Source organism: Camelus dromedarius, chromosome 12 (genome assembly GCF_036321535.1).
Source record: "Camelus dromedarius isolate mCamDro1 chromosome 12, mCamDro1.pat, whole genome shotgun sequence".
In the NCBI taxonomy this organism is placed as follows: domain Eukaryota; kingdom Metazoa; phylum Chordata; class Mammalia; order Artiodactyla; family Camelidae; genus Camelus; species Camelus dromedarius.
In genome coordinates, this window is record NC_087447.1 from 12,408,495 (window position 1) to 12,423,112 (window position 14,618).

At 39.1% G+C, this 14,618-nt stretch overlaps 1 protein-coding gene across 1 annotated transcript; it reads right to left on the minus strand.

The window, feature by feature from the left end:
- Window positions 1–6,630: 6,630 nt before the first annotated feature.
- LOC116155219 (putative olfactory receptor 5AK3) lies at window positions 6,631–7,566 on the minus strand. Its single transcript, XM_064491825.1, has one exon. The coding sequence runs from the start codon at window positions 7,564–7,566 to the stop codon at window positions 6,637–6,639; it is 930 nt and encodes a 309-aa protein (XP_064347895.1). The 3' UTR covers window positions 6,631–6,636.
- Window positions 7,567–14,618: the final 7,052 nt, after the last annotated feature.

Sequence of the window (14,618 nt, forward strand, 5' to 3'; positions counted from 1 at the left end):
GCGCCAGGTTGTTCTCAGATTTAACAATCAGATAAGCCCCTCCACCTTTCTAGGAACGCAGTGAATAAAATGGGGACAGGGTGGCCATGATTACACAGATTGAGCTCCTTTTGCAGGAGAGAAACATCAGGAACAGGGACAAAGTATTCTCCAGCAGCAGTCATGACCAAGTTGTACCAACGTGATGTTTCCCCTCATATTAGTTTACAAATTCAGTGCAATTTCAGCGAAATGCTTGAGAGAATTTCATGTTCACCTTCACAAGCTTATAAAACTTATATGGAAGAGAAAAGAGCTAAACATAGCTAAGAGAATTTCAATGGATAAAAGGGAGGGATTTGCCCTATCAGAAATCAGAACTTAATATAAAGCTACAATAATAGAGACAGTGTGGCACTGGTGTGAGGAGAGACAAGCAGGTCAATGGAACTGTGAGAAAGCCCAGAAACAGGCCCACAAGGCACTGAAGCTTGAAGCATGAGAACAGCGGCACGGGCAACAATGCAAATGGCCCCATAAACCGTGGCGCTTAAGTGTTTATACACATGAATGACTTACACTGTGTTTCTACTTCTCGTTGTATCAATTCCAAATGGATTAAAGACTTAAGTTGTGAAGCTGTGAGAGTGAAACACAGCAGACTACCTTCCTCCTAACTACGCAGTAAAAAATCTAAATAAGACTTGAGTGCATAAAACATAAAACACAGAAAATTCAACGATATCTAACTTAAAAACACCAATATTATGAAAGAGAAGAGACCTGGTAATGACTAAAATTTTACTCAGGTAAATTTATTTGAAACACATATAAAGGTCAAAGAATTAGTATCCAGTACATTTAAGTAATTTCTGTAAACTGCCCCACGTGAAAAATTCACAAAACGTATAATCAGGATCATTATAGGAGAGACTTAAATGGCCAATAGAAATATGGATATACGCACAGCTCATCAGTTATCAGATAATTATTATTAATTATATTAATATCACATTGAAATACTATTCTATAGTCCTCAGTCTAAAATGCAAAGTTTAGGTTAGAATGTACACTCACGTATTTCTGGCCAGAAGGTAAATTAGAATGGTCATGTTGGAGACATACTTGGAAATATTAATAAAATTAAATATACACCTTCTTTTGATCCAGAATTTCAACTATAGGTACATATTCTAGATAAATTTACAGGCTACACAGACACACACACGTAAGGGTATCTATGAATACAGGTACATATAAATATATACACAGAAGAATACTCCTAGCAGTGTGCTCGAATATAGAAAAAAATAAGAACTATTAATAAATCAGTGAGAATTCAGTGAACTGGTGCCACAACATCCATGTGGACACATTTCTTACACGGAATGCTGGGTACTGAAAAGGAAGTTGGGGAACTTACATGTTGGTACATCAATGGTTGCTACCTTATTTTAAATATATTTTTATGCATCTTAAATATTTTGTCACAAAGACAAACCCCACCCCCACACCTCAGTAGAGGGCTCCTCACTCCGATGTGGGTAACTCTGGGCAGGGCTGTAGCTCAATGGACGGGAGTGTGAGTTTGGGGTAAGAAGGTGCCTTTAGAGGTGGGGAGTATAGCAAACCCACCTGTGGGGATGTGGGCAATCTGGTTCTCTCAAACATCTTGAGAAATAAACAGAGTGGGGTAACTCTGCGGTGCCAGAACAAGAAACAATTCTCCTCTTTTGACATTTAGTGACAGCTAAAGGCCAGTAAGTGTGTGTGAGCTGCCTCTTGAGGTAAATTTATTGTAAAACAGCTTAACTGCAACCCTTTCAAGGAGGCTCCCATCCAGTGTGTGGAAGCACTTGTCAGAGGAAGCTAGCATTGGTCGTGTGTCCACTTAAACTAGAATCTTGATGAGATAATGACATTTACCATATTAATTTAATCCTTTTGAATTAGAGTAAAATGTATGACATGACATTTTTCAAGAGTTATGCAAAAACCAGTACAAAGGACACAACACAACACACATGCACGCACACACACACACAAGACAAGAACACAAGTATTTTGAACAGGCTTAATCTGTACTGAATCCTGGAGACTCCAAAGCTTCACTTACATTCAGCATTGTGCAGCAGAAAGCTCCTGGGTTTGAATTCTGATCCCACTACTTCATAGAGACAAATGACGTCACCCCCTCAGCCTCAGTTCTACACAGAATCACTTAGAAGATAATAGTGCTCATTGCGACACTGATTACAATGGCAAAAGTTTGGAAATATAGTTAAATAAGTCAGAGTAGATTCGTATTATCAATCAATACACATGAGGAATAAACACTCTTAGGGAAAGGTGCTCATACCGTATTGCCAGATAACAGAGCAAGTTGCAGAATTATATGCAGTGTGGGCCCTCTTAAAATAAACTTGAAAAAAAAATCTCCATTCTCTCTTTTTCTCATTTTCTTTATTTATAAATGAAAAAGCTCTAGAAGGATTCACACCAAACTTTTAATGGCTATCCTTTGTCACAGGAATGGAGAGAGGGTCTTTAAACTTGTAAACTTCATCAGCTTTTCATTTTGAAATAGCTTTATTGTTTTAAGAAGGAAGAAAAAGGGAAAGAAGTAAAATCTGCTTCTTAATGATGTGACCTCAAGTCACTGATGTGATTTATGTAAATTTCCCAGCTGACGGTCATGCTTCGAATGGGACTCAAAACTGGTCATAACATATGCAAATAACACACTAAAGCCATATACTGTTCATTCATTCATTTGTTTGTCTAATCTTTCAATCATTTGTTCATTCACATCCACTCAACCCAATTCAGGTCCCTCACTCCATTTCCATTGTGTCACCAGGGAGAAGTGATTACCCCTGGTCTTGGCTGAAACTTACTAGAACTTTGTCTCTGACCCCTTGGCTCCACCGTTTCCAGCACACAGTGGGAGGACACATGGCTCATTTTGAAAAATAGGCTGTGCTTTGTTTTACTTACACTGGGGCTGCATCCAGATTTTCCTTCTGCAACTGGCACAGGCTGATGGCCACCAGGCTCTCTGTGTGCTTCCTTCTAACTGGGGAGCTTAAAGCTGGAGCCTGAGGGATCAATACTTGCTCCCTTGAGAACCTGGGCTTCCAGGGGCTGTAATAGAATTGGAATAAACAATGTTCAGTAGTTATTTTCAGCTGAAGAACATTTAAGTTTTCTCTAGAGAAATACATTTAATCATGTTACTGTCATCAGGGACTTTTTGTGTGTTGCTTTGTTGATAGAACAACTCCTTTAAAATTTTTTTCTTGCCATGAATCAAGTTGAGCAATTTTTACGATGTTTAAAAATTGTCTTCAAGTCTAGAAAACTGACCTTGTCATGATGTTCAGCAACAAACATAGCTATCTGGAAAAAAGAAATCCAAAGCTAATCTAAATTTAAGTCCCTATGTCCCTAATGTAACAAATTGAGTTACTACTACTTAAATAATTATTTATATTACTACTTTGATCATTTTTTAAATTTGAAGTAAAATTTTACTCTTGATTCCTTTTTTTTGGTCTAGTAATGTTTATATTAAAAAAAAAATCAGCGCTGGCTAAAGACACCCATTCATCCTGTGACACTTCATAACTTCAGAATATTTCAGATAACAATCTATGGAATACAAGAGTTTGAGGAGTGTTTGGCTATATTGCTGCTAGAGTTAGAGCTTTATTCAATGAAAGGTGAAAGCTAGATTCAATGAGCCTGTAGCTTCTTGTCTCTAGGAGACTTACTGCCAAAGTCTGGTGAACTGACATTCAGTATTCCTTATTGCAGGACTAGCGTCTCAGTTAAGAATGTGTTCCACTGTGAGTAGATAAAAATCCAACTTACTTTGACTGCTACTTTTATAAAAACAAGGACTTATAGCAACAGCCTGGAAGTCAGGACTCACACTTCTGTGATGTGCTTGGTCTCTCCCACATGCTGGTTGCCTCACTGTCTATCATGTCTGCTATGGTGCCAGACATCACACACCCTTTCAAAGCAGGTGAGAGGAGTCCTGGAGGTAAAGATCCAGGACAGAGTGACAACCACATGCACACTCTTGACCAGGAAGAGAAAAGCTTTGCCCACATCTAGTGGACTTCTACTTCCATTGCGTTGGCGTGAACTGTGTTACACGGAGCAGCAGAAATCTCTGTCCCGCACCACAGACCCTCAGCTACTGGGTATCAGTGCATCCGTGTGTGCGGCTGTGTCTGTGCTGCCCGGGGCAGGCTTCCTGTGGCACCTCTGCTCCCTGCTTCTCAGGAGTATCTCAGAAGCTGTGGAAGATGCTGGGTGACCACCAAGCAATGGGGGAGGGGAAGCAAATTACTGTCTTCAGCTGTTGTCCTTCAGAGGGACAGCTGTGGGGACATTCTACGTAGTTTACCAAAGTCCCCTGTGGGATTGAGGTCCAGGTCCCAGGGTGTAAGGCAGCTAGTTATTCACCCTTTCCTTGCTTTTGTCCTTCTGTACCTCACTCTTCCTGCTCCTCTCTGAGCCACTTAGAATAGCCCCCTTCAGAGAGATTAACAAACGGTACAGTCTGTGGGAACAGTTCCCATAGGGCTGATGTCAGTTCAGACACTAGTCAGAAGTCAAGGGTCATCAGAGCTGCTCGCATTTGTACCTGGCTGCAAATAAGGGGTCTCCACAATCACCCTCAGGTTTGATAATTTACTGGAATCCACTCAATATTATTGACAATGTTTGCATCTCCCCCCCACCAAATTCATCTATTGAAATCCTAACTCCCTGTGTGGTGGTATTAGGAGGTGGGGTTTGGAAAGTATTTAAATCATGATGGTTCAGGCCTCAAGAATGGACTAATGCCCTGAAAAGAGTCCCCAGAGAGTTCTCCAGCTCTTCTCCACCATGTGAGGACATAATGAGAGGCTGGCAGTCTGCTACCCAGAATGGGGCTCTCACCAGACCTCAACCGTGCTGACACCCTGATCTCCAGAAATGTGAGAAATAAATTCCTGTTGTTCAGAAGCCACTCAATCTATGTAATTTGTAATAGAACCTGAACTAACACATCTGGAAGGCACTACACATACAATTACAATTTTATTACAGCAAATAGACACAAATCATAACCATCTAAACAAAGATACACAGAGGGAAATGTCTGTGAGGTTCCAAACTTGAAGCCCCCACCCCCCTCAGGGATGCATCGCCCGCTGGGGTGTCTGTGATGCGCACGGAGTGGGGCCACCTCAGGAGGCTCACCTGAGCCTTTGGTTTGTTCCTTTTGGGGCTCTCTGTCATTGTTCATGTGGATGATCTTTAGTTCTCAACCCCTCCTGGAGGTTCAGGGCAATGCCCTTAGTCCCCAGTTCCTCTGGAGGTTTGAACAGACAGGGCATATCCCATAAATCACACTGTTGAACTTTCCAGTGGCCAAAGCCTCCAGGCAAACAAACACACTCCTATTAGGGACGACATTCCAGGGGCTTTGAGGTCACCTCCCAGTAGCTGAAGGCACAGAGCGACCTTTCTTCAGGTAAGATTAATTCTTCACTACACACCCCCCACATACATTCCCTTTACTCAAGGCCATGTCTTAGAAACATAAATTAAGACATGTACCACTCTAGCTACAGTGAACGCTGAGAAGTATCTATTTACCTGGCTGCATCTCCTTCCACATAACACTGGGTCCTTTTTAGGAAGAAATAAGGAGAGAATGGAAATGGACAGAAAAACAAGCATATTTTGCCACAGCTAGTGAGTACACACGGGGATAGGTGAATAGATTGTTCATCTTTCAGCTTTTGTAAGTATTCTCTTCCCCAGGTCATTCTTGTTCAAAACTTTTATGGTGATACTATATACATTTTTTTCCATCGTGGTATAGACTAATATTTTTCTATAGTGTTAGCCATCTTTGCTAGTCCTTGATCTCAAATTTTGGTTGAAGAATTGAGCCTCTATCATAATGGCTTATAGACAGCTGGTGCACCCCCAAAGCTCTCATAATATGGGATGTTACAAAACAGTTAGCTGTACTATGCTGTACTGGCATTATTCCTCATTGTAGTGGATATGGTCGGTTTTTTGGGTGCATTCACTGTTCACTGTCTCAGTAAGCATTTCATGAGTACTTATTATATTCCAGAACTAATAGACACTGGGGTTACAATAGTGAGCAAAATACAAATTACACTGTGTTTACAGAGATTAAATTTGAATTGTTTCTGATCTATACACCTATGGCAATATAAATCATATCCTAATCAAGGTGTCAGCTAAAAAAAAACATTTTTTTTCCAGGCAGGCACAGGGTGTGGTAGATTATAAAAATGGCCACAAGTCCTTTCTTTCAGTAGAGCCACAGCATTTCAATGTGATGTTTCAGGTCCTTCCATTAAGTGGTAGATCAGTTACTCCAAGTCTTTGAATCTGGGTTGTCCATGTGACTTACTATGGCCAATGTAGTACCAGCAAATATCAGAGAAACACTCTCCACTTGAATGCTATACTTCCTGTATTCTACTAAGCTATCTACTGAAGAAGGTATCACTGGTTTAAGAGGTGAACGCATTCCTTATTTCATAAACATTAAATATGGTCAAACATCTCTACTGCATACTTTGGTGTGCTGAATTTTAACCCTTGGGATCCAATCTAGAAGAATTTCTTCCCCATCACTTTTAGAGCTTCTTTTACCTCCTTATTTCTCAGACTATAGATCAGGGGGTTCAACATGGGAATCACAATGCTGTAAAATACAGAGGCTACTTTCATGTTCGCCTGGGAATTTTTAGAATGAGGCTGTAAGTACATGTAAGAGAGGGTCCCATAGAAAATGGTGACTGCTGTCATGTGGGAGGAACACGTGGAGAAGGCATTTTCCCTCCCTGCAGTAGAAGACATCTTGAGGATGGCAGCCAGGATATATGTGTAGGAACAGATGACGACTGACACGGTGAACATCAAGTTAAATCCCACAAAGACTACAAGTAGCATGATGTTGATGTCAATGTTGGAGCATGAGAGGGCAAGGATTGGAGGAACATCGCAGAAGAAGTGATTGATGGTGTTGCCCTTGCAGAAGAACACTGAAAATGTAAACCCTGTGTGCACAGAAGCATTTATTGTGCCCATGACATATGAACCAGCTACCAATTGGATGCAGACTCTTCGGGACATGACCATGGGATAGCGAAGGGGGTTACAGATGGCCACATAACGGTCCACTGCCATAGCTGCCAGGAGGTAACAGTCACTTGTTGCAAATGTTGCATAAACCAATAATTGCATGACACAGCCCTTGAATGATATTGATTTGTTTTCTACTACGAAGTTTTGCATCATCTTGGGAGTGATAGCAGAACTGTAACAGATATCAACAAAAGCCAAATGTTGTAGGAAAAAGTACATGGGTGTCTGAAGTCTGGAATCTGTCTTGACGAGTAGGATCATTCCACTATTACCCGCCATGGTGGTCACATAGATGACCAAAAATCCAGTGAAGAGGACATACCGAAACTTGTGTTGGGCACCAAATCCCCGAAGAAAGAATTCAGTCACTTCGGTGCTATTTCCTTGTGTCATGACTATCAAAAGTCTAGAAAGGACCAAGAGGAGGACCAGGAGAAGAATGAAATCTCTGTGGCTTCTTAAACAGAAAGGGTTATATTCCAGTCACCTTTTTTTGACTCAGATTTTCATGGCAAACACTCACAACAGGGTTTATTTCTTTCCAATTTTTTTTTCTATTTTCTTGATAAGAACCCACCACAAAAACAGGGATATGTGAGCCATGGATTCATTTCCAAAATAAGTAAGATTTCATAGAAGAAGACTGTTTTCTAATGTGTGTTAATCTAGGAAACATAGGTTAACACATGTTTCCATTATATTAAACATGTATTCATATTTGCTTAAACCAATATTCAAATATGATTTTGTATCTTTCAACAACTTATAGCTTTTCTCAGCCCTGTACCATTTGAACCCTGGTCAAGTTCCTGAAGTTAGCAGCATTCACTAGGGTAATTTTCTGAGATTTGTTTATGATCCACATATGAATGGAAGACTTCAGAGAATCTTTATAGTAGTATCCTTAGCATGCAACTCTATGTGTATATATATCTATACATATATTTATACACACACACACACAACACACACACACACACACACACACACACACACACATACTCAGTGTGGAGTAATATGTCATGGGCCTTTGCTGAGGCAGAAATGGCCTCATCAGTAGATCTGCCTTCTCTTCTAGGCACACAGTTAGACATCACTTCCAACCAAACTTTCTTAAGCTTGACCAGGACACCCTGTTTGGCCAATGGAACTTGGAAAAAAGGAAAGAATGCTGCTTCTAGGCCTGAACTAGCTCTTCCCTGCTCCCCTCCAACTGAAACCATATGACTTTCTACTCCCTTTATCCCTCATCTTTTGACTGGATAGTGACATTCAGGGAAACTTTCGAAGCCACGTGTTAAGATAAAATACAGGACACTCAGTTAAATCAGAGCTGCAGATAAACCACATAATTTGTTAGTATAAGTATAATTTAAATATTGCATGGAAAATCTATGAAAAATTACTGTTCATTTGAAATTCACAGTTAACTGAGATTTGCATTTTTATTTGCTAAGTCTGGCAACCCCACCTATGTCACTATTGCAGCCTCGTTCAGTCTCTGATCTTGAATGACTATGTGGAGCAGAGACCCTCTGCCAGCAACCTGTTTCCTCGACTGGACTGTATGTGATTGAGAACTTCGGTTGTGAGAAGTCACTGAGATTTTGAGATCTGTTTATTCTCACAGCTTGTGTTATTTTAATCAGCTCTCACTGCAGTCATGCTTCTGATTATTCATGAGTGACCTTTAATCGTCTGGTGCACAGTAGTTTGGAGTACTGCTACGGTAAGACTGAGTCTTGTGAGTTGTGAGGGTCTGTATGGTTTAGAATGTGTCATTTTCCAAAAAAGAAAGCATAATTGATACATTTCAATGTCAATTTTTTTTTGTTCTCTGTACTTTGTCTTTTGGGGCATTAAAAGAAATTAAGTGTTCAAAATTCTCTAAACCTAACCATCATGAATATCAAATGACAACTGCATGTGGGAGTGTGGCTGCAAAAATCACAGGACTAATTTATATGCAGTAACCCAGCAAAATATTAAGATTAACATTTTACCAAAATCTCACATTTCAATGACTATTGTCATATTCAATGTGCTTCAGACACTGAATATTTAATACCAGTGATAATGCCTTTAACAAAATAGTTTTTGAAAATTCTCCTCTGATAATTGCTTTCAGAATCTGAAATCCATCTTCCTGAATATAAATCAATAGTGGAAATGTTTGTTCCTTGAGGGGTGATTCAAAACAAGTGAGAAGGTGGGGAGAATTATTTTTGAAAATCCCATTCATCCTTCTGCTCCAAGCCACGTAATATAAAAGATAGTGAGAAAATCAGATTGTACCCAACACCTGAAAATGCTGGACAGCACATAACAAAGATCGCTGTAAAGTCATACTGAGCTCAGAAGCAGGTAAGAAGAGTGCCCAGCCCTGAAGATCTAGAAGGAACCTGCAAACCAGATGAGATGATGCGCAGGCTGCCACAAGGATTTCTGTTGTTATATGAAACAGTGCAATTTGGTCTAGAGATGTAAGTTGGGGATGGGAAATTATGTCTCAGATTTGCAGAGTGTAGATGGAGCCAAATACACAATTTCGGTAAATAATGGCTTAGAATAAAATCACCTTGACAGAAAAAGAGCTTCTGCTTTGGCAAAAAAAGAAGTAGGAGAAGGAGAAGTCCCACCTGAATATTTATAACTATCACCTTGAATTCACATGGGTTTGGGGTTTAACTTTGCAATACTAGGTAAGAAATTAACAGAAAACTGTGCTGGGCTGTGAATACCTTAGCTACCTGGCAGAAACAAAGTAAAATCCTGAAGGGGAATATACCAATAATCCAGATTACCTTAAGATTCCTGCAGGTAAAATCAGTAACAGTGATATTATAACTCAAAAAACTTAAAAAATACAAAGAAAAAAGCCATCGTGAAGAAAACTTTGCAGAAACAACAAATAGCAGGATTGAATAACACAGGATTTAGGATATTCCAGTTACCAAGTATAAAATACAGAGTAATAGACCTTTATTATTTAAAGAAATTAAAAATGAAAATAAAAGCAAGGAAAAAAAAGATTACCAAAACGATTTATAAAAGAGTATTAGATTTCCTTAAAAAATCCCTGAAATGACTCAGTTGGTGAGTTAAATCTGCAAAGAGAATTGGTGAGCAGGAAGACATATATGAAGAAATTTCCTAGAAATGGTACACAGTGACAAGGAGATGGAAACTGTGAAAGACAGGTTAAGAAATGTGGAAGTTAGAATGGAATGCACAAAATTAGCATTTCAGAAGGAAAGAGAATGTTTTAGGAAATGATGGCTGAGAACTGCCAAAAGTTAACAAAATTTGGAGAGTATGAAGCCTTTCAAGCTGAACAAATAAAAACTGTCCACACCTAGAAATAACACTGTGAAAAAAGGTTGAACAACGAAAGGAAACAGAAGATCATAAAAGTAGTCTAAGAAAAGGGAATGACAGAGTCTGAAAAAAAGACTTCCCAATATGACAATAAGCCAGAAGACAGCAGAGTAAGATCCTCAGAGCGCGGAGAGAAAACAATCACAGCCTAGAACTGTACACCCACATCTCAATTACGCAAAGTGGGTGCGGTGGGAGGGTCAAAAGCAGCACCTCCCGTTGTTTTAATGCCAGAAATGTTTATCCTGAATCTAATTAAGACGAAGCTACCTGAAAAAATCCAGCTGATGGGAAATTCTACACATCAACTGGCTTGGACACCTAAATAAATGTCAATTTCATAAAAGACAGAGAAACAAAAAACAAAACTGAGAACTGTTTAAGATTTGAAAAGACTAGAGAGGGGAGGGTATAGCTCAGTGGTAGAGCACGTGCTTAGCCTGCACGAGGTCCTGGGTTCAATCCCCAGTACCTTCATTAAAAAAAAACCTAATTACTTCACCCCACAAAAAAATATTAGAAAGAAAACACTAGAAAGACATTACAACTAAATTTAAAGCACAGTCCTTGATTGGATCCTGAATCTGAAAACAAAATATCTATAAAGAATATTGTTGGGACAAGTAGAATTTAAATAAATAATAGAAAATGTTATTTTATCAATGTTAAATTCCTTTGGAGTGAAAGCTTGGTTATAACAGACTTCCTTTGTAGGAGATAGATGTTAAGTATTTCTTACCTATTTGTCTATGTACAGACGAAACTAGATGGAAAGAAAAAGAACCAGTTAATCTAAGTGAAATGTGTGTCAGTGTTTCTTGTACTATCATTTTAAATGTCAGTCTATTATTTATCTTGTTATAATGGTCTTACATTTAAAAATAAGAAGCTAATGAAAAATATGGATAAAATAAAACACTTTCATGCAGGATCAAATGGAGAGAGTTTGCCATCAACAGTTGTGCACTGAAGATGCTACTGAAGACTGTTGTCTGAAGAATGTGATCTCTGAAAAAAGTCTCAGAAGCAAGAAGAAATGCTAAGCTTAGAAACTGGTAAACATGTGGGAAAGAACATACTGGAATAAAAAGAGGCAGTATTAAATATTAATGATATTGTCTACAGGGAGGTGATAAATTAAAAATATCAGTTTACATTAATAGATTGGAGAATTCATTACATTTGGGTTACTCTAAAATTCTTGTGCTTTAGAATTTTACTTAGATGTATATATTTTCAATAATTACAAAACACAAAAAGGAAGTTTTTTTTTTGAAGTTTAGGGGAACAAATGGAATTTTAAAATCAATCAATCTAAATAAAGATAACAAAGGAGACAAAAAGGATAATAGGAAAAATCAAGATAAACAAATCATCTGAGGAGGCAATAAATAAATTCAAATGAATTAGTAAGGAAAATAAATATAAGTGGACTAAACTCAGCATTAAAATTCAAAGATTATCAAATTGGATTTTCAAAATATAAATCAAGCCATGTGATATAGTAGACAAAAAATGAAAAACAAACTAAATAACTAATAATTAAGTAAACATGGTATAAAGAATAGAATATTATGCAATAGTGTGATATTATGCAATATTCAATACGCAATAGAGAAACAAGGGAATTACCATGTTAAAAGTTAAAAGAGGTGAATTCAATCCAAAGGAAAAACAGAGCAGCTCAGTTGCTGAAAACAATGTTCTGAGACTTAGGGTCAAAAATGGTGAATCAGTCACGTCCACAGTCCTCAAGTTCAACTGTCACAGTGATTCTCTCTGACAAAAGTCAGAGATAACAGTGCCCAAGAGGAGATACAAACCACATGCTATTTGACCTTAGTTCAGGGAATGGTGTCCTCTTGTCACAGGATCTAGAAGACTATTCTGAGATAAGCAGCTTTAAAAGTGTACTAGAAATATGTTTGGGATTATTTCAGGTGGAGATTTGTGCAACCAGGAAGGAAACTCCAAACAGAGGAAGTTCTTTGACCAAAGCGCAGTGATGCTGCCTCACAAGCTAAGGGCAAAAGTGGCAACAGGGACTCACAGTGGACACAATTCCAGGAATGCTGCTCTGATTAGCATCAGTTTCTACATTAAATCACAACAGACTTTTCTTGTATCTCTTTCAGTGACATTCTTTCCCACCCCTGCTAGCTTTATTGAGGTAAAATGGAAATATAATGTTGTGTAAGTTTAAGGTGCGTAATGTCATGATTTGATACACATATTGCTAAATGTTACTGCAGTGAGGTTAGTTAGCACATCCTTCATGTCACATAACTACCATGTTGTTGATGTTGTTATGGGGAGAACGTTTAAAATCTACTCCTACAGCAACTTTCAAGTATACAATACAGAACTGTTAACTGTAGTCACCATGCTGTACATTAGGTCCCCCAAACTCATTCTTCTTATAACCAGAAGTTTATGCTCTTGGACCAACATTTCATTTCCCCTACCTTCCGGCCCCCGGGCAACCACTGTTCAACTCAAAGAAATTCTTAAGTAAAGTTAATTTTGAGTCTAGACCTGACTTCTCCCCTTCCCAAAGTGTGAACTGGTAACTAGGATGAATCAATTCAGTCCCCAAACTTTTACTGAGCATTGACAATATTTGAGGCATTTTAAAAAAATACTCAATGTCCGAAGTGCTCCCAACTCACCCCATCAGTAGATTCTCTGCTCTGTCTCTACTGCGGATTTTCTGGAGGAAGATTTTCTGGAGCCTGCAAAGAACCAGAGATAAAATTCCTGGTGTATTTCTCTAACTTCTAGGCTTAGATTTTCCTTCCAGACACTATAGCAAGTGTCTGCTTGGAAAAGTACAAGAGTTACTTTTTTATGAACTCCCATTTATTTTAGGCTATCCCTTTCTGTACTTGCTGACAAGGTGATATTTTGCTTTTGCTACAAATGAGGAGTTTATTTTTGAGGGCTGTGGGATTAAGAACTAGCCCCGTGAGAATCTCAGACACTGGGGCTGAGCTCAGTGCACCGTATTGAGTTTCCCAGTTGAGACAATTACAAAAATTTTTTTTTCAAGTTTCTGTCCTGTAGGGACTTGGCCTCTTGTTTATTTTCATGAGTTTGGGGATCATCTGTTTCAACCTGAAGCTGATTTTAGATCTTGAAAACCTGATTTTGTATCCTAAATTTTCTACCTAAAATTTTCTAAATCTCAGTTTCTCCTTTAGTGAAAAAAAAAAGCTTAATGACACCAGACATGGCTGCCTTCATGGTGCTGGAACAACACGTGGGGAATGCACGTGCCTACACCTCCCGATCCTGTATGCCTGTGAAGGGCACTGCCACGGAAGGGGTCATCAGGATTATTACTGTCAGAAGGCGTCTCCAAATCTGAGTGGCTCTCTTTCTTCTTTCACTGCTGCAGCTGTCCTCACTGTCATATACCTAACGGGCTCTTGGGGCCTTACACAGCCAGCATCCTCCACTGAAGCTCTGTCTGGCATCAGCAAAGGCATTCACATGTCTCACTTTATCAACACGATGAACTCCATGCCTCACTTGTTAACTTGGGGTGATCAGTATAAGAAAGTTCCCAGGTTATTTCCCTATAGGTCTAGACCATCATTTTAGAGAGCTCTTTATGCATCCTCCCTGAGTTGAATCGCTGAGTGATTCTACAGAATTCAAATCCCTTCTCCTCTAGGCGGTAAATGCCCTGGTAGGGACTCTGGCTGGACAACAGAACGCTGTTAAAATTCATGTTTTTATTGCCTCCTCTTCATATATATGGTGACCTCCCAGTGGTAATCATGAAGTATTGAGTGGCTGTCTCCTTGATCTTTTTCCTAGGAGGATGGGCAAGGTGGCAGGCTGCATGGCACAGGGGTTTTTAAAGCACAAACTCTCAGAGTCATCCTGCCTGTGTCCAAAGCCTGGCTCTATTACCCATTAGCCTAGTGAATACGGGCAAGTTACTGGGCCTCTTGGAGACTTCAGACTTTAGGTTCCATGGGTTTAAGAATTGTATCATACAATTAATTACTTAATCCATGTTTACTGGAGCACTCAATGGATTTTAATCTGTTGCCTGAATA

Coding starts and splice junctions, on each gene's coding strand:
- LOC116155219 (XM_064491825.1), bottom strand. CDS start 7,566: ATGACACAAGGAAATAGCACCGAAGTGACTGAATTCTTTCTTCGGGGA.